The 20,293-nt window shown below is 37.9% G+C and overlaps 1 protein-coding gene and 1 long non-coding RNA gene across 2 annotated transcripts; both read right to left on the bottom strand.

Annotated features, from left to right (window-relative positions):
• Window positions 1-717: 717 nt before the first annotated feature.
• Window positions 718-7,547, bottom strand: cdc23 (CDC23 (cell division cycle 23, yeast, homolog)). The gene is made up of 16 exons (XM_084730281.1): window positions 7,385-7,547; window positions 6,695-6,767; window positions 5,151-5,288; window positions 5,006-5,048; window positions 4,802-4,907; window positions 4,568-4,700; window positions 4,026-4,203; window positions 3,830-3,927; window positions 3,607-3,688; window positions 3,095-3,248; window positions 2,876-2,995; window positions 2,664-2,739; window positions 2,503-2,564; window positions 1,440-1,518; window positions 1,154-1,273; window positions 718-1,046 (listed from the first exon to the last, which is right to left on the bottom strand). Exons 1-16 carry the CDS (start codon window positions 7,495-7,497, stop codon window positions 894-896), a joined length of 1,728 nt encoding a protein of 575 aa, XP_084586407.1. The 5' UTR covers window positions 7,498-7,547; the 3' UTR covers window positions 718-893.
• Window positions 7,548-10,782: 3,235 nt separating this feature from the next.
• Window positions 10,783-20,042, bottom strand: LOC146318908 (uncharacterized). Its single transcript, XR_014771582.1, has 4 exons — window positions 19,701-20,042; window positions 18,678-18,828; window positions 17,180-17,258; window positions 10,783-11,214 (listed from the first exon to the last, which is right to left on the bottom strand). It is a non-coding gene; the product is annotated as an uncharacterized LOC146318908 (long non-coding RNA).
• Window positions 20,043-20,293: the final 251 nt, after the last annotated feature.

Here is a 20,293-nt window from a genome sequence, read left to right as displayed (position 1 = left end):
CATATATACAACACTGATGAGGCATGACTGAAAATCAAAATATCATGTGTTTGTGCTGTCTCTGTTCTACGTGTTGTGTGTATGTTATGTATGTAAATAGTTCAAGGTGTCCCTTTGCAGAGTCTGCTCTGGATCTTTTTTACACTCTTGAACAAGTGCTGATATATACAAATGCTGCACATGTATTTAATAATCTATCCAGAAAACATAGGTTCACTGCAATATGTAAATCAACTTAACTGTCCCCATCACTTACTGCAAGAGCTTTCGAGGTTTCGCAACATAGAAGTTGTGTGATTGCACATTACAAACATATGCAGTCTTAACACTACTACAAGGACCTTTCAAATTGTGTTGATTTTGGAGGCAATATTTCAACATAAAAATAAAATTGCCAATAGAAAAATCTTCCCTTTGACTGGCTTAAGTACTACTTACTGTAACTTTGCCTCGGAAAATATAAACAGTCATTTCATTTTATCTGCTCTCAAAGAGAAGCTGAGCTGGTGACAGGATTTAAGGAAAACTATACAGAAACACACAATTACTCATGAATGGTCTAGTTTGCAGTATTAAATTGATACGGTTTTATAACCAGTTAAATACTCCTTGTAGTAGTTTTAATGTCATTAAATTCTATGCAGTAACAGGTCCTAAAAACACCACCTCTTGGCAAAGTCAAGCCCCCAAACAGCATCATGTCACAGGATCCACATGGTCTTTTTTTTTTTTATTACTCTCTTTTTTTTCTATATTGGCTTTCCAACATATAACAAACAATTGAGCAGAGGCATCCCCTTTTGGAAAAAGAAGACAACCCCTATGAAATGTCATGCCATTACAGCCACAATAGGGTCTGTCCATTTTAAAGGCAGTGAACAGGAGGGTGGGTGTCAGGGTGTGAAGGAGATTAGGTTGAGTGGAGACACCCTCCTCACCGGAGTGTTGTTGTTTGAGAGCGGAGCAAATAGATCTGCTGATGGCGTCTCGATCTGATCTCTGACCTGTGAGATCTGCCTCAACAGAGCCTTTCCCTCTTCACGAGCCTGCAAGCAGAGTGACAACCAACACCAGTTAGTGTGTGACTACTGCTGTACTGACGATCTGCTACAGCAACTAGAACACTCTGCTCAGGTTATGTAGGTATACTTACATCATTGTAGTCGCAGCAGCGCTGAGCGCAGAGGGACGCCTCGTCGTAGAGCTTGTTCTTGAAATAGTACTGACCCAGGTACCGCAGGGCTGTGCTCACCTCAGCGTGCTCCAGTTGTTCCTGTGAGGATGAGATATTAGAAACAGATGTCTTCTGAACAAATACAACGCATGGTTAAAATTGTATGCTGTTGTGATGTTTGTCTCAGGACCCTAGCTCAAAACTACAAAACCGTAGAAAAAGGTGTCAAAAATGTGCATATTTGAATACTTTAAAAAATGCTTACCCCACAAGAGAAAATGTCTTGAATGTAAAGCATGTAACACTGGGCTGCATCATCAGACTCATTCAGCTGTTCATGGAGCCTGGTGAAGGAATAAGCAGAAGTCAGAGCCAGCCCCTATTTCTTGGTGATACAAATAACATGTTGACACAGAACAGAAAAAAACTGCAGATCCTTTCCTCATTTTGTGCTTACACTTGAAAGAAAATGTCATAAAAATGGCACGCCCTGGTAGCTCATTTGATAGAGCTAGTGTCCCAGGCACAGAGGCTGAGTCCTCAGTAGTTGTCATGGTTTCAATAAATTTGCTGCTTGTCTTCGACCCAGTCTCTCCCCCATTCCCTGTTTATCTAAAGTGGCCCTATCAAGTAACGGCTAAAAGGCAAAAAATAATTCTGTAAGAAAAAAAGAAATTGCAATATAAACTACTTTGCTTTTATACCACAAGGTCTGTTTTATTTGATTTTTATCTCTGCCAAGGAGGTTCAGCCTTCTGTGCTGTTTGCCAATAGGATTAGGGAATAACTTCTGGCTCGACTTTCATGAAAATTGGACGGGTGTAGAATGGGCCAAGGAACAACCCATTAAATATTGGAGCAGATTCGAATCACGGGGTAGATCTACAAATCATTTTTCACTTTTGTTAAAATGGCAAGATAGGACATTTGCCCTTGGCAGAATAAGTGCTATACATCTTAAAGTCCAGTAGATGGTAGTAAAGTTTGACAGAGCCTACATGTAGCAGCTCTAACATCATACAGAAAGCAGTCATTATGGAGCGCTTGGGAGACAGTTGTTTCATGGGAGAACAGGTACAATTGTAACATCACCACAGTTGGAGCAACCTTTTTTTAATACTAGGGGTGGTTATAGAAACTTGATAAATAAATAAACAGCACCAGAGATATTAAGGCCAATGCTCAAACTTAACATTTCACAAAAACAAGCAATAATATTGAGCTTGCAGGTTTGGATATCACAGAAGAGTAGACTATCGGCCTTGGCAGAGGTCTGCGCCCTTTCAGTTTGAGTTGTATTTCCTAATTCTACAGTGATAGACGCTTACTTTGCCAGTTTGAGTAGAGCCATTTTCTCTACATCTCCAACCGAGTATGCCCTCCAGTAACACTAAGAAACAAAACAAGAATATCAAATCAGAAACAAGCCAGAAACCTTTGTGAATCTATTACACAAATCAGGAACCACAGACAGTTGGAAGATACGTACCTTCTTGGCTTCCACTTGCTGTGATAGTTTTTCGTAACTTTCACCTAGTGCGACCAGCATGCGTGAGTCATTGGGCCTAAAAAGAAGTACATCATAGTATGTCAAAACCAATAATGACCAGTCAGTTTACAAGCCTTGTATGTTTTGACACATTTTGTTTCCAATAATTTCCATTCTTAGTAACACCAGTAACACCTTGTTCTTCTCCATACCTGAGCTGGTGAGCCTTTCGATAATAGTACAAACAGTAAAAGGGCATCTTTAGGATCTCATATGTCTGACCCAGACCATACCAGGCCCGGTAGTCCCGCTTATTCACTTCAATGGCATGCCTGATAGAAAAAAAAGAGCAACAAGGAAACAACACTCACATCAACAATACAGCTACATTTAAACATCCACCATAACAAAGAAGAAGAAACCATTCTGACCTGTACGCCTGGATAGCAGCTGAAGTGTTCTTCATTTCCATGTATTCATGGCCCATGAGGGTCCAGGCGCCGAGGCAGCGTGGATTCAGTTTGAGGGCGCGCTGGAAGTACAGAGCTGCCTTCTCATGCTGAGAGCGTAAACTATAATAGTTACCTGTGGATGAGACACAGAACTGCTCTTTAAATACCAGCAGACAAATAATTAAATAATTAAATTATTAATTAAATTATACATACATATACATATATATATATATATATATATACATATATATACACATACACGTTTAATTTCACTCAGAATTTTGTGGATGCTTAATGAGACACTCAACTTTGACATCACATATGCATTCTTACTATTTAAGTCAAATTCTCAAGGGCTTCAAGACAAGTTATGATGAATTTTAAGCATTCATCAACAAATTGTTCCATAACTGTAAAATTGTGCTGGAGAATTTAGTTTCTGTATTTTTGTACGGCATTAGTGTTGATCAGACTGGCTCAACACTTACCAATAACGCAGCATGTCTCCACTCTGTACTTGTCGATCTCCACCAGGTTGTGGGCCAAGTAGCTCAACTCTGGCTTCATGCTCTGTGGAATCATTCATCACCATCAGCTACAAAACTTAACATGTTTTCAGTATTTCAGATTTGTCAGTGGGTTTAAGATCATTTAAGACACACTTCTCTCATAGTAATCTCTAAGGTATGACACTACAAATGGTTAACTCACTTTGACATAGAGCAGGTTAGAGAACGTGTCCATGTTGTCAATGCGATACGGATCCTGATCCCTCAACTCGTTGAACAGGGCCAATGCCTGGTCAATATCTGAAATGAAACATGACAGATTGCAATGAGATTAAATCTATACCTGTAACATTCTTCTGACAAGCAAAATTATTATTGAAAAAAGGTAAAAAACAAACCCCTGATGTTGTGGTAGGCGACGGCAATCTGTGAGATGATGTAGGTGCTCTTAGAAAAGCCAGCCTCAATGAGGTTCTGGTATTTCTGCAATGCTTCTTTGATCATCTGCAGCTCCGTGTACATGTGGGCCATGAAGAAGTCTTTAATCCAGCAGTCTGGCAGAGACAGTGACTTCAGCTGGAAAGAAAGACCAAGAGACCATGGTAGGTGGAATCATTCCAGCATCTACAATTACCTGAGATGGAGCTTTTTTTTACACTTGCTTTGGACTGATTGAATATAAGACAGTTTTTATTTTGTTTTCTGTTTGTCCTGAGATGAAAAAAGTTTAAAAGTCCTTTGGGTGTAAATGGTTAATGTGTAAATGGGTACAGTGGACCTCAAAAGGACAGTCTGGATAATCTGAAATAGGGTTGCAGAGGTTGTTATCCATAGACAGTGTATTTCCTACAGTAAATGGTGTTCAATTGACAATCAATCAATAAGTGCCTCACAGTGTAATACATTCTATTTTATAATGTGTAAACACTAAGGTAGTTACCATTTCAATGTTGGTGACAAGGTTACTGAGTTCCAGCCAAGCTCCCCAGTGAAGAGGAAGCGCATGAATTGCCTCAACAAACACTTCCACCGCCTCCTTCAGCAGATCCAACTTTCGTAGCACCACCCCATACCTGTGTTGCCACACACACACACATATGGTTTATGATCATTCCACTGTATTCTTTTGCATAATCCGCAGAAAGTGTGCACACTTTGGAGGAAAGGTTCTTACAGGTACAGGGTGAACCCGTCCAACTCTCCTGCAATATGCTTCTTACTGAGCTCCACCCTCAGTTCTCGCAGGGCCTCATTGCGCACCTGACCCTTCTCAAGAGGACCTGGAACCACACAGGAAAACACAAAAAGTTCATTGTTAAAGGGCAACAAAGGAACTTTCAGTTCTTTTTTCAAATGGTTCAAACTGATAAGTCCTCACCCAGGCTGTCCACAGTTTCATCGTCCTTCTTCTTCTCGCCTGACTGAAGACAAAAAAAAAGAAATTTTCAAAATGGTTCACAAGCAAAGTTAAAGCAGTTTTGGATCACAGGATTTGGGCACAGCAGGTATTTACAGAATCTTACCAGATAGCGAGAATACATATAGAGGAAATAAGCCTTCTGACTGCAGCAGCCTTTTAGAAAGTAAGCAGCACGGTCATACTCTTTCAAGTCAAAGTACGATTTGGCCAGTGTAAGAGCATCCAGGTCTTGTGCATCTTCCTGTGTTTGGGACAGATAGATGGACAGACATAACCTGATAAAGTCTTCCTAATCATCTTTATCTAGACAATTTACCAACTGAAAAAAGAAGATTAATCTCACGGAAAAACATAATAAGACTCTCATAACATTATTGTATGTGCCGCATCTGAACTCATTATTAACAGCCAATGTCGCCACCAGGGGTCAGTATAACATTGCCCTTCCTGAAGAGGACAGAATTGATTAACTTTAAAAGTAAAAATCAGGTCAGATTTAAGAATAACATGCTGCATTTTTACACCTCATATTATTTATTTCTTCCTTATGTAGGACAGTTGACCTTTGCTTCTTTTTAATGTGTCTAATGATATTCCTTAATTTTCTTATTGTCAACAAATCCCACAGACACCAAAACTGAAAATGAAGTTGATCCTACTAACAAGTATTGCTTATGTAGCTAAATTCTGATCTTGTTTATTCCTCTGTGCTACAGGCCACCACTGTTGTCCAAAAACTACTAAAAAAAACAGATCACAGTGTTTGACTGGGTTACATGCTCATTTATTACAATGCACATAGGTACTGTGCAGTAGATTATTTTGAGGAGATTGCACTAATGCCATCCTGCTTTTTTAATACTCACTAGTGTGCCAGTATAGTCATCACTGTAGTTGAAAACAGTCCCCAACAAATTCACTGTTTATTCCTGTTTGATTAACGTTTGCTAAAAACTACAGCTACCAGCTGTTATAGGAAATTAGTTGGGATGGGAATGGGACTGGGCATTAGGCTGAATTTCAGGGAAATGTGTGTACAATGACAGACAATATCTAGAATATTCCCAGTTGATGGAGTGATAATGCAGCCTTAAAAACATGGATTCTTAGGTTTGCATGTTTCACTTGGTATAAACATCTTACAGCTTCAGTGAAAAGCTGGAAGAGGCTGATAAGTAATATAATGTACAGTGTATGTGACACTAATAAACAGTATGAAATAAAATTAGTCTGTACCACAAAAATATTTCAAGGAGAAACTGAGGAAAACTTATAGAAGCCACTAACAATGTGATGAAAAGAAAGATCTGGTAAGTCATTATAATGAGAAACTTTCTCAAAATAATAATTTTGATACTAAGTTATTGATCTGAGATACTAACTCAGTTTTTTTAGATAAAAACGTGATTATTTTTTAGTAGTCCTGAGTACTATCCCATTATTTTGAGATACTCATTATTATGAGATAAGTAACTCCTTATTTTGAGATACTATCCCATTATTTTTATATACTAACTCATTTCCAGGATGTTTCTCATTATAATTAATGATCCATATTTTTTTCCATCACATTAGTAGAAATGGGCTTCTATATCAACTGAATGGTGAGTAGTTAAAGAAAATGTAATGAAAATTAACTACACAAACCTCAGTAAACGGAGGTGACGGAGGTAATTCATCCTTAGGAAGAGGCTCCAAAGCAAATGCCAATTCAGAGGCCCTAAAATGTAAACACGAGAATCATGTCACATAAATGAGCCATTGACAACAGTCAGGATAATTTTATGGGTTAGGTTCCTTGCGATCATATCGGATTTCTTATTGCAGGAAGCAACAACACAACAAAGTTGCTTTCATTTTAATACAACGTTATCAAGTAATCATAGCAATTGATGATAACTACAAAATGAGTCTTGTAACGGTTATGTAAAGTCAGTTAAAGTGATTAGGTTTGACGTTATATAGCTAGCATATACCTTGGTAACACCAGTACTATATAGCTGGCTAACGATATATTATAATTACACAGGTTAAGTGGCAGCAAAGTGCTTTGATCCCAGAATGCGTTGGAATCTCTTTAACAATAAAATGCATCATCATTATGGATTTTTCGGTAATAATCTAACGGCTCTCTTAGCTGGAATATGACATTAACAGTGTTGTATACTTCATGTACTCAGTAAACAGATTTAGCTAGTTTGTTATCATGAGACTTGTCAACAGCACTGCTAACATAGCTGACACACTGGTAACTGCCGTTAACGCTGAACGCAGTCTCCGTGGTAACAGAGCACAAAGACAGGCAGTTCACGACACATCAGTCACAGTCAGTCTCACCACTTCGCGCTGTGTAGAAGTCCTCTTTCTTTACAAAGCGATATCACCGATATTAGTTGTTTCTTGATTTGTACCAGGTCCCCAAACTCACTACAGAGAGCCGCCATTTTCATATTTTACCGAGCGAGTATGCTATTGGTAGAAGTTACAAAGAGGTAGTCCCGCCCATCACGAGTGACATCACTTCCTCTTCTTCTTCTTCTTCTTTTGAGTTTCCGGCAGGCTGGATGCCTTGCGGCACGTTGCTGCCTCTCGCAGGTCGGGGTGAGATTGCAGTTTTAGGCCATTCCTACTTCCAAAATCGTAATCCTGTGGAGGTCACGAAGTCAAGGACTGCTTTCAGCGTCCTTGCCTGGTTCTCTCTGGGATTAAGGAGACACTTCATTGTGATTGATTCCATTCCCTCACGCCCTTTTTTCCCCATTCTCCCACTGTTTCTGTCACTGAGCTGTTAAACATCACTTCCTCTTCCACCTTGTCCGCCAATAAATGAATCAATATTTTGTTTTTTTAAATCCTGGTTATTTATCTCTTTAATGTACACTGCATTCTGTCACCACGACATGTTAATCAAATAACACTCAATGCAAGTTGTGAATTAATTGTTATATTTCATAAGCGATTGAACAGCATTATCAAGCAAGATCACAACAGCATAATTATATAGATTTTTCAGTGAACCATAACACACACACCATAACAAAAACAACGATAAAAATAGCTTAAAAAAAAAATCAGTCTTCATTCCACAAGGTGGCTTTCTTACCATGCTCAAAGGGTTTGCAATGAGCTGTGAAAAACGCCTTCTCCTATTTTGCTATCGGAAACTGAGAAATGTAACTGTTTTATTTTACCTGGATTTAGTCTTTTCTTTGTGTTTGATGTTTGTGTTTCCCGTCTGTTGTTTATTTAAACTCGATGTGCTGTCTTGGGCAGGTCTCCACCAAAACAAGTCTCCATTAACCTCAAGGAGCTTACTGGTTAAATACAGGTTGTTTAAAGTAAAATAATCAATATGTATCATGCTGTGCAAATTAGGTTTAAGTTTGTAAGGCATGCACCAGTTTACATCTCTTCCACTGCTTCAGTGATAAAATGAATGTCAAATATCTTAAATGTTATCTTGCTAAAATGTGCATTAGAATCATGTTTTTCACCACACAACTTAACAGGTTTCACACACGAGGTGAACAGGACCTTAAAATTCAAGCTGACAAATGGACATCAGTCAACGCAGTTGTTTATTTTTGGGAGTACAAACTTCAGTATAACTTTCAGTAACATCCAGCCTCTCTTATAATAATACTTTTCAGCTCTATTGAATACATATTAATGTGATTTTAATGATCTAAACTGTGGTTCTTTAGTCTTCATGTCTCCTCAGTAATTTCTCTCTTTGGCAGTTTTGTATAATTGGAACAAATGCATGTTGAAATGTCATGAGTAAATTTGTTTTGTAGCAAATCCTCTTACATACAGTAATTTCTGCACAATGGCCTTTGAATTTATATCGTCCATTTTGTTATTTTTTTCTTATTTCAGTTTGGTAATCAAGGTTTTTATGAACACACTGTTTTTGGATGGTACTGTCCCATAGACAGAAGTGATGTATTGATGAGGAGGTGGGGGGCAGTGTAGAAATGAAGATGTACATGTGTAGGAGTGTGAGCTTGAGGAGGTGTGTGGATGAAAGTAGAGGTGAAGGTGGCATGCAAACTTGGAGGCGAGGGACAGGAAACTAAAGGGAGTCTATACAGATTATAGATTTTGGATATCTCTTTGGTAAAAGGGAAATGTTGTAACAATTGGAATGTGTGTTTATTGAAGTTAAGAGATAATAACAACAGCACTGCTTTGTTTTTCCCCTGCAATCATATGGATAAAGACATCACAACATCACAAGGACTTTTCAATCTATATATAGCCTTTGTCTGAGACCTACATTAGCCCAGGGCTTACAGCTCTGTTAGCTATGAGCTTACAGTCCATTCCCACTCAAAACTTCAAATGTGTGATATCCCCACCATTAGCTTGCAGCTTAACCTGCTGCACAGCAGGGTTAAGCTCTGTATTTTAGAAGTCATACCCAAAAGATCAGGGTTTCAGGATGTGAACTGAAGTTACAGCAAAGCAATGATGTGTTCATTGTCCAATCAAATCATTGTGATGTAGCTACAGTGAAACCAAACCCAGTGATTTCAGCTTTCTAAAGGCTTCAGCTCTGGACCCTGTGAATACATAAACTGGAGCTCTAGGCTTTCTGTGCACTATAGGCTCCAGGTTGGTATAAAAAGGTTATATTTTTGAAACCAATATTACACCAACTTCCTTTCCTCCTTATAGTCCTTTATATTCATGTCATCATATGCACATAGAGCATTTGTATGGCTTCCAGTCTTCAAATGCTTGTGGGTGACCCTCATAATGACCCTGTTACTATTTACAGGAGCAGAAGTCCTAACCTGGGGTCTATTTTTACACCTGTCTTTGTGGAGCTTGTGCTGTTGAATAGTTAGGCCACGAACATTAATGTATGGATCTTTAAAGGTCAGGGTGTGGTGGATGTACTGTATAGATGGTAAGACTTTCGACAGCCTTTCAGATCTTTATATTTAAAGTATGAAAGAAGAAGTTTAAAAGACAATCTTTCTGCAGTGTGCTTGTCATTTACACACCCACTGTCATTCATTCATTCATTCATTCATTCATTGAACCTTTATTTTAACTGGTAAATGCATTAAAGTAGAGCTTTCATTTACAAAGAAGCCAAGTTAAAAAAAAAAAAAAGTAAATAAAAGCTCTCCCTCAATTATTACATATAAAAAAACAGTTATGAGATTTAAAAAAAAAAAAAAAACATTATTATAAGATGCAGAAAATCAATTACAAGATTAAGAAATAAAGACAAAAGAATCATAAATTATAAGATAAAAAGTCTCTATTCTGGAATAAAAGGTCATAATTATGAGATATTAAGTAAATATTATGAGATTTAAAAAAAATCAATTATATGGTTAAAAAAATCCTTATTATGAGATAAAATAGCAAGTATGATTTTTTTCTAAATAATAAATGAGTCATAATTGTAAGATTCAAAAAAATAATTATGAGATAGAAGGTCATTATTATGATATAGTAAGTAAAAACGTAAGTAAGTAAGTAAAAATTCAGATTTTTTTTTTTTTTATAAAACTCAAAAATATAAGATAATAACTGACATTTCATCCCATAATTCTGACTTACAATGAGCATTGTTTTTTTTCTTTCTTTTATTGACTGAAATGGGCTTAAAATAGTTACAGTTACAGTTACAGTTACACACTAGCAGTTAGTTTTATTCATTTATTTATTTTCAGATTTTCTATAGATATTGCAATAAAATCATGACTTCTTTTGGCCACAATAAATGTGCAGTGAAAATCAGATATCATCACAGCCGTAGTTTGGAGTTTCTAAACTTCTACATTCTAAACCTTCTTCATCACTGAACAGATCAATAAACATTGAATGACTTCAAGTAGAAACATTATTTTCTGTACTTTCATTTATTCTTTATTCAGCTGCTTTTCTGGCCTCAGCTCTGAAGTCCAGCCTCTCCCATCTGAGACACCTGCAGCTGAGTGAAAACAACCTGCAGGATTCAGGAGTGAAGCTTCTCTGTGATTTTCTGGAGAGTCCAAACAGCAGACTGAAGACTGTGAGGTCAGTGGAAAGTTGAGTCAGTCCACGCTAATTCCAGCAGTACTGTACTAAACACAGCTAGTATCAAAGCAAAGATCCAGTAATTCCTGCTTTTCTCAGTGAAGCTGTGAGAGGAGGGAGGTGACAGGCTGCAGGATGGGACAGAAAGACAGAGAAAAACAGTCAGCCAATGAGATCAGCCAGAAGCTTGTTGTGGTCGTGTGTTAAGATGATATGAAGATGGAGGTATTCCATCAAGGCTGATAAATAAGTCTGTGCTTAAGGGAAAAAGCTTAGATGTTCCTCTAAGATGTTCCTCTAATTTAGCCTGGTGTAGTCAACGCTAACTCAAACCAGGCTAAAACAACCTTGTACTGTGAGTGTGAACAGAGAACAGAAGCAGCTCAGAACAGCTGATTGTTGAAAAGATGTAAGATATAACAAAAAGAGGGGAAAATGAGAGTGATTTTCTTCTCAGCAGTGAAACAAACCCTTCAGATTGAACTAGATGAGGAATCTCAAGGGGTAATCATGAAAAAAAGTCAGTACTGTCACAATTAACAAAACTAAGGAGACAACTAGCCAAAAAGCCAAGATAATGTGATCTCACATTGCCCTGTCCTAACAGCTCACTTGGTAGAGCGTCTGTTTCATGTACTGAGGCTTCAGCAGCAACACGGTTTGATTCCAACCCGAGGCCAACCTGCATGTTGTCCTCCTCTAATTCCTTCTTTTCTTGTCTATCGCCAGCAAAAAGGCAAAAAGCCATTAAAATCATTTTTAGGGAAGATATACAAGCTCACTTAGTGTTTGTTTGTCTTCATAGCTTGAACAAAACGAGTGAATGAATAAATCACTTCAAAACAACCTTGGCACACGTTTTTCTTAAATGATAAATGTTAGCTTTTAAATAATAGGGTGTTGCTGGCTTTTGAAGACAGTAAAATTTGTGAGACATGCTTTTCTTAACTCTTGTTCTTTGACACTAAAGTAAACACAAATTCATGTTTGGTCACAAAAAGGTCTAAACTTGTGTTTCTGCACAGACAGAAGTGATGTGAGCACAATAAGACACTTGAGCGAACTGTCTTTAACACATAGCTAAACTGAGCTTGACAGTTCGCATGCCACGGAGAAGGCTATTTGTAAGTTACCACGGTTACCGAGCAGGGATTCCTTTAAGCCACAGTCATGGAACAAATCTCTCACTTAAATTAGCCAGACTTATCAAAATAAGACAGGCTTTTCCTTTATCCACACTGATGGAATACCCCTCGGGTCCCTAGCCAGGATTTTAGAAATACTGGGGTCATTACTTGGATGTGGGCCAGGGGGAACTCTCCCCCTAAGAAAATGTGGAAGACTGCAGTATAAATGTATGCATCTTAAGGGTATCAATAATCACTTAGAAATGATGTCAGGGTCAACACATTGGTGAAAACTGTAGAATCTAACATAAGATAAGTCATAAATATGGCCAAAATCACTCTTTTTCAGTTCAGTTTCTTATTGCAATGACATGACTTTCATTGCGTGTATACACACACGCACACACTCACTCACGCTCACAGAGACACACATGCACACACAGATGTGCTTATATGATCCCCCCTTGGCTTAGGCCTGGTGGGGATAATAAAAAACACAAAAAACCCCTTAAGAATAAATGAAAACCTTAATAATAAATAGAAAACAATCAAAGCAAATGAATCAATTGAAACAAGAATATCAAGAAGTAAAATGTGTTTAAAATTTAAATCACCCTAAGGATAAAATGAGGCAAGCTTTAGATAGTTCTGTATGTTATTCCAGGTTGCAGGTGAACAATGAGTAAAACTGGATTTCAAATTGATTTATGAGTCTTAAACATTCATATCAGTTGTTGTAAGACTAATACATTTCATAGGAGATTTAACAGAACACATGTTGGTTTAAGTATTCCATAACTGTTCAATCTATTAATGACTAAAGCTTTGCAACAATGTGAGCATTAAATGCATTATACATTCAGCGCTGTCAAGATGGTTTGTCTATGCTGTCATTACCTGCATTTGTTTTCACAGACACTACAGTCGTCTATTAAATCAATATCTAACTCAGTGGACAGTTTTGAAAAAGCACCAACTTTCTGATTCTGCCTTGTGCCAGTGTGTCTTATTTTATTGCCTGTCCAGTTCTGTGCTCGGCCCTGCTTCACTGGTGCAGAGCTGACATGGTTCATCATGTTCTTGTCCATCAAAATCAGCAGCATCACTGGTTTTGGGATTTCCACCACACTGCACTGAAGTACAAGCTCAGCTTCTTCATGTGCAATATTTGAATTCTCACTTCTTTCACATTATATTATATAATGATAATGACGGTCATTAAATGAAAATGGAGTGAGGTCCGGTTTGGGGTGTTACGTTCAGTGACAGTAAGACAGATCACACCAACAATGGAGAGAAAACTTACATATTTGGCTGGTGCAAAAGTTCAGCAGCTGTGCATAAATCCAGCCCTTCAAAGCGGTTAAACGTATGTAAAGACAATGTGTCAAGCCCAATCAAGAAGTCCATGACCAGCATGCACCCTTGAAACTGTAGACCAACAGGTGTTCACACACTGTGCTGCCACTAAAACCCACATGACAACTGCCAAATGTAACTTTCATCATGGGGGAGACTCATTCTTCAAGTATTGTTTGGCCAAGATATTTGGATTGAAATGTGTCACAAATCATCTTGTGATCACAGACACCATGCAGGCTAATGTCTACTGTTGTCTTATCCATCAATAGAAAAGAGCAACAGGAACGCAGGTGGGCAATGCAGGATCAATAAACTTTTGTGTTCTCCTCTTCAACATTGTCTATTATGCATGAATGGGCAGATGAGTTGGGTTTCTATTTATTAATGAATTCAAGTAATCTCAAACCTTGAACAGAAACTTGATAATCACAAAAAACAGTTGATGGGAATTTACACACTACTGTTCACAGAGAAATCACCTTTTTGAAATACAATATGGGCTGACAAGACCCTCAAACACAGTTTAATGCCTGTTCCAACAACTAAGACGTATATGTGACCAGTTAGCAGACAAAAAAATAACTGTATTCCATTATAGTTACAAAAAAATATCAGAATACAGTTACATTTAGTAAAAAATAGGGGGTATGTATCAGGATTACATATATTACATATACTATGTTAGCTTACAATATACTACCATGTGCAGTGTGCATGCATTACAACTCTTCACAAGTCTGAATACCACTCAGTGAACCCAAATAATCTGACAGTTGCCAATTCATTATCTCTGGAAAAAAGCTTCCTCTGGGTGGAAATTTTGCAATTATGCTGTCTCAAGATCTAATATAATGAAACATTTACAGGTGAGACCAACTGTTTACTTTAACAGCACATGCCAAACACTAACTTTAGCTACACAGGCGAACTGCTAATGTTAGCAACACAGACTAAATGCTAACTTTAGCTATATTGACCAACGGGTAATGTTGCATGCACGGAATAAATGATAAATGTTAGCTACTCAGATATTCGTATTACTACTGAAAAATATTTGGGGATTGCACGTGGTGTTGCTGGTTACTGGGAAGTTGTTTGTATGGATAAGTCAGTGTACTTGAATTTGAAGTGATAATAGCAATACTAATGTAAACATGCATTTCCACATAGCAAAGGAAGGATTACCTGGACAAAATTAATAAATATACAATGACTATAAAACATTATGTTAGGCTAAATAATTTCACCATATTTGATATTGAGGTAATCCAGAAATAACGGAAAGTAATCGGTTACAAAACTTTAATATTGTGATACTTGGATTAGGTTACTGACCGCATTTTTAACAGGTAATTAGTAACTATACCAGAACACATTTTTAAAGTAACCCTCCTAACTCTCTATGTGACGCAGAAGAAGAATGGAAGGCTACAGATAAAAGCTTGCACTGATGGATGAGACAAGAGAAAATGCATCTTTTCAACCACTGTTCACAGAACCACCCGTGTTTTCATTTCAATGCACACTGACCCAAAAAGACTGGTACAGTCTTTCCCCACAAACCACACAAACAACCTGGAAACAAAAGCCTTGTGGAACTTTCAAATGAACAGCTCCAATCATTGCGATTATATCATGAAAATCAGTCATTTGAGATGGGAATACATCTTGCACATATTAAATAAGACACTTTGCAAACTGCAACACCACACATGTAATTTATACTGGAGAGCCCCTGTGACTAAAAGGCTGAGATACAGAACATAAAAATGCTATTCACAAATGGAACATTAATTATGCTATGGCATTACATTATGTGCAAGCGGGACACAAATACACTGAAGGTCGTGGTGCTGGAAGTTGTTGAGAAGGACATCAGAGGACAATGTGAAATCTTTTGGATTGCACAACTGAAAGCAACAAAGTACCGTGACGTCAATGCTGAAGTACAGATATTTCCTAAAAAAGACTTAGTAGAAGTATAAGTGCTGCTTCAACTTCTTTACTCAAGTAAAAGGGAAAAGGTACAGGCTCTGAAAAGCACTCAAACTATAAAAGCCGCCCTCTGAATGACATTTTTACTATTTGTTTCGGTGTAAAGTTTACTGAACCTCACTGTTTTTCACAGCTGGGTCTGTTACATACATAATTTTTGTCTTGTTACATCTTTTTTATATCGTTTTCGTCTTGTTTTGTCTTTTGTTTCATGTTGTTACATTGTTTTCATGTCATCATGTCGTGTGTGATATACATTGATGGATACTCCAAGGAATCATCTTTTATCGTGTTATTGTCCAGTCCATTTAAATTGAAATCAGTTTTGATGATAGGAAAGCGGTGCGCATATTAAATAGTAAACACAGGTGTTACCAGTGATACTAATTAAAGTTCCATTCAGGTCAAACAGAGTCAGGGTGCTGCTATTGTGCATGGTGGCTTTCTTGAAAGGCTCTGCTACCTTAATTAGTATCATTGGTCACACCTGTGTTTACTATTTTATATCCTGAGATGGGCACAAATACATCAGAAACTATCTTGTTGGAAAATACAAATGCTTGCTCAAAATGCTCATATAAGAAAATGTATTAAATTATGATAAATAAATAGAAATTTGAAAACATTCTATACAAACTGAAATTATCATATTTTAGGCATTTAATTGGATTAGTGTAGTTTTTAAAAGAGATTTAAAAGTGGACAAAGATGTGGCTTGCCTGATCTTCTGTGGCAAGTTGTTCCAGAGCGACGGGCAAAGGCCTGGTCGCCCTCAGTTTTCAATCTGGGTCTTAGAATCTCTACAATTGACTCTCCAGAGGATCTCAGGCGACACTTGTGCTCATAAGGAATTAAGAAATTGCTGATGTACTCAGAGGCCAGTCCCATCCGTGCTCTAAAGCTGAATATTAACATTTTAAAATCATTTCTAAAATACACAGGCAGCCAGTGTAATGAAGCTACAATCAGGGTTATGTGTCCTCCTTTATGATAATTTATGAGGAGTTTGGCAGCAGAATTTTGAATTAACAGAAGTCTGGAAAGGTTGTGTTTACTTAAGCAGGAAATAAGTGAGTTGCGGTAATCTATGCAAGATGTAATGAAAGAATAAATGACAAGGTTTCCAGGTTTTGGGTTTGGAGGGGCAGAAAGGATCGGATCTAGGAGATTCTGTGTAGCTGTATGAAGCAACACTGGATAACTGTTTTAACAAGCTGATTGAAATTTAGATTGCTATCAAAAATGATGGAGTGACACTGGTGGAATGAACCAATGAATGAACCACGTTGTGATGTGGTATGATTTTCATCATAATTAAATGCATATATTAAATACTTTTAAATGAAATTCATTTAATTGAAATACTTCCCATCTCTGTTATTTTTTGTTGCTGATGTTGCTGTTTTTGGTTTTTGTTTGCTTTCATTCTGTCTTTTTGATTGCTTGTCATTTTTCCACAGCAGGTATCACACAAGTTATTTATCTGGAACTTTCTTCACAACTTTGTCTTGCCAATAGGCATTCATTTGAACATTTTGGTGAGCAGAAAGCATTATGCAGGGAACAGACGATTGACAGATGGGGGTGGATTGGATGGAGAACTGAGTACCTGATGTTGCCAAGGGGTGGCACTGTCTCACTGGATTCAGTTTGGGTAGGAGACAGAAAATACCCAACGAAGTGTGTAACTGTAAAAAAAAAACTTTTAAACTTCTGTATATCAAATCATCAGAGCAAAAATAAATTTCATTTTGATAATCTGTTTTCCTTGAATGTGCTGGGCTTCTTTCCATCTCCTTGAAAGGTACCTTAGGAGAAGTGTGTTTGAAGTGTCTTTCATAATTACTTGAATTTTATCCAAAGAACTGAACTGGGAATTTGGTATGAGAAATTAATTGACTGTGGTCCCTCGGCTCTCCTTAAGGAGCTGTGAGGATGACACAGAACAGTTTTTAACTCTGTGCACAGCAGAGAGAGAGCAGCTCCTCCACAGAAATACTGCATTAGCTTCTAGTTGTTTGGCTTGATACATAAAATCCGGCTTGTCAGACGACTTGACATGACTCGTGATACTCCATTATTCACTCACAAGACAGCAGAATATAATTTCCCTTCATTTGGATGCAGCGTCTCCTCTCACCTCCCTGCACTCTCAGTTGGACATCCTCTGTCGGACATGTCTCCCTACTTTCCCCCGCAGAGCAAAAGCCAGTTAAGAAGACTGACAAAGTAATCAAGTAGCACTGCAGTATACAAGGCCAAGCACATGGCTCACTGAGCAGGTTGAAAGAGGTGCAGAGACGGGCCATATAGTCCATCCCTTTCACTCAGCCCCTCCGCGTTTCCTTGTATTCATCAAATTTCTGTCTCTCTCTCTGTCTTTCTCATTCTCTTACACGCACAGTCACTCACACGTGCACACACACACACACACACACACACACACTTCTGATTTTTTCTCCTTGCCTCTATAGTAGGGGAGACCGGGCATGGAAGTAACACTTTTTATTTGGGCATCAGTAACTCAGTGGTTGTTCGTGCTAGATGTCTTCGATACACAGTATACATGCTTGTCTACTATAAATAAAACTTGATTGTATGTCTACACAGGTTATGTGAGTTTGTGACAAATACAAAGAGTTCTGTTGCTGCAACCCAATAGTAATGTGCAATGAAATGTTTGCCTGTGTCAGCAGTGACCCATCAATGTCCACACTGAACTAACACAGCAGCCCCAGTTCATATTTATTTAGATAAAGAAAATATAGATACACAATATGGCCACCTCAGGTATTGGCTCTTTTTTTAATAAAACAACGTTGATTTTTTTAAAGAGAGAAATACCCACATGCTGGCTTGGGCCACTAAGCTTTCCATGCTAAAAATAGCCAACAACTAGCCGGTAAAGGATGTGGTCCACATCCAGAGCTATGTGCAATCACAAGCACAGTCACTGTCAAACAAAACTCTTTAGTACTGTAGATCATATCCACATGGTGTCAATATGTCCTTTTGATAGACACTACTGGTCTTTAAAATCTGTAGCCATTGCTACATGTCATGTAACAGGCTAACTCAACACGCAGCAGACAGTCATACATACTCACGTCTGTAACAGGCACACTGCTAGCTGGATGGGGATGGATGCAATCCAGAGGGAGAAGGAGTGGATGTTACATTATGTAACATGGAACAGCCACCATTCTTTATTCTGTATTTGAATCCCCATTGGCTTCCACAGAGTGGTTGCAGGTCTTCCTGGGGTCTACACAAAAACAACAATAAAAAGGCATCAATTTAAAATCACACCATATCAAAAAGATAGTAAAATGCTATATATGCCCCAAAATTAAGATCAGAAAATAAGTGAAATGACTCACACGAAGTAACGAATGACAGTTTCCCATAATGGAAACAAAAAACAAAATTGTCACAACCAGACTGCGCCCAAAAAATGAATAAAATTAACCAAAGGTTCGAAAACCGCAAGGAATATCTGTTTTGGAGTTAACCAAGATAATCAGTTATGCATCTCATAAGCCCAGACAGACTCTACCTCGGTAATAAGAAAACATAACTAGTTTTTGGAACAAGCTGTGGCAAAAGAAGCACACTATATTTTAAAAAGCATTCTGACTAGTTTTACGAGTATGTTTAATCATGTGCATCATGTATGAGTGTGTGTATCAGTTATGAATAAAGCCAAAACAAAATGCATAAAATCATGACAAAATGATCAATAGATAACCTATAACTATTATGTAATTCCAACATTTTTTCTTTGGTGGGGCACAGCCAACTATGCCTATCCTGACTGCAAAAAGTTTGTTTTTTGGTTGTAAAATCCATAATGTTGCTCAGAGACATGACACTTTCCCTGTGAGCTCAAAAAAGAAACAGGGGTGTAAGATATTGATGACATCACTGCAGCTCTTTTCTGATCGGTTAACTGACAGTGTTACAACTACAGTCTCTTATTTGACCAAAATACTCCAATGATGCGTATGTGAAGCTGGCACTGAGTTGAGATTCTTAATGTGTAAATGATAAAAGCTCAATTTATCTCTCAAAGGCAGAAATTTCATGTGAATGAGGTTTTATCTGTTCCAAAGCAGAAAATATATACTTACCTTCAGAATAGAAGCCTGGATGCTGTTACTTGCTGCTCTTTTTCTTCTCTTATTTTTCTGTGCAACTGTAGGTCGATATCAAAGCAGCATTAGATGGTGGAGATGGTGGTAGATTTTACTCCACATGGTTTGGGGAGATAGTGACCAAAAACTTGCTAATAATATCAGCCAAAATGTTTGAGGCAGCAGTAAACATATTTCCCAGCAAAAACAACAGCAATATTTTCCTGTTAAAGTAAAACATTTGTGTGCATCTGTTACATTTGTGTAAGTAAGCATGAAAAAGCGGCTTTGCAGTCCCTGTGGTGTTGATCTTCAGGGCCCGGCCGACACAGGACCCTGTGATTGGCTGCTGATGTTGTTGTTTAGTTGGACTGAGGGCAGCAAACAGCATCTCTCATCAGGGCAGCCACCACCTGAGCACACTGACACACACACTGAATACACCGCACTGCTTTCACAGTTATGTACTGGTCTGCACTGGATTTTATTTTGGCCGGGGTCTGTTGTATTCTCATGAAATAGTAAAAAAAAAAATCCAGTGGCTAAAGAATTATTTAGATTCTTAACTTAAAGGGAAGGCTCATCATTTT

This window comes from Lutjanus erythropterus, chromosome 11 (assembly GCF_056507025.1).
Source record: "Lutjanus erythropterus isolate fLutEry1 chromosome 11, fLutEry1.hap2, whole genome shotgun sequence".
NCBI lineage: Eukaryota > Metazoa > Chordata > Actinopteri > Lutjaniformes > Lutjanidae > Lutjanus > Lutjanus erythropterus.
Note: the sequence above shows the minus strand (reverse complement) of the source record. Positions and strands in the feature narration are given on the sequence as shown.

Coding starts and splice junctions, on each gene's coding strand:
- cdc23 (XM_084730281.1), bottom strand. CDS start 7,497: ATGAAAATGGCGGCTCTCTGTAGTGAGTTTGGGGACCTGGTACAAATC. Junction 5,289..6,694: donor CGTCACCTCCGTTTACTGAG/GTTTGTGTAGTT, acceptor TCCCAAACACAG/GAAGATGCACAAGACCTGGA. Junction 4,701..4,801: donor GACGGGTTCACCCTGTACCT/GTAAGAACCTTT, acceptor GTGGCAACACAG/GTATGGGGTGGTGCTACGAA.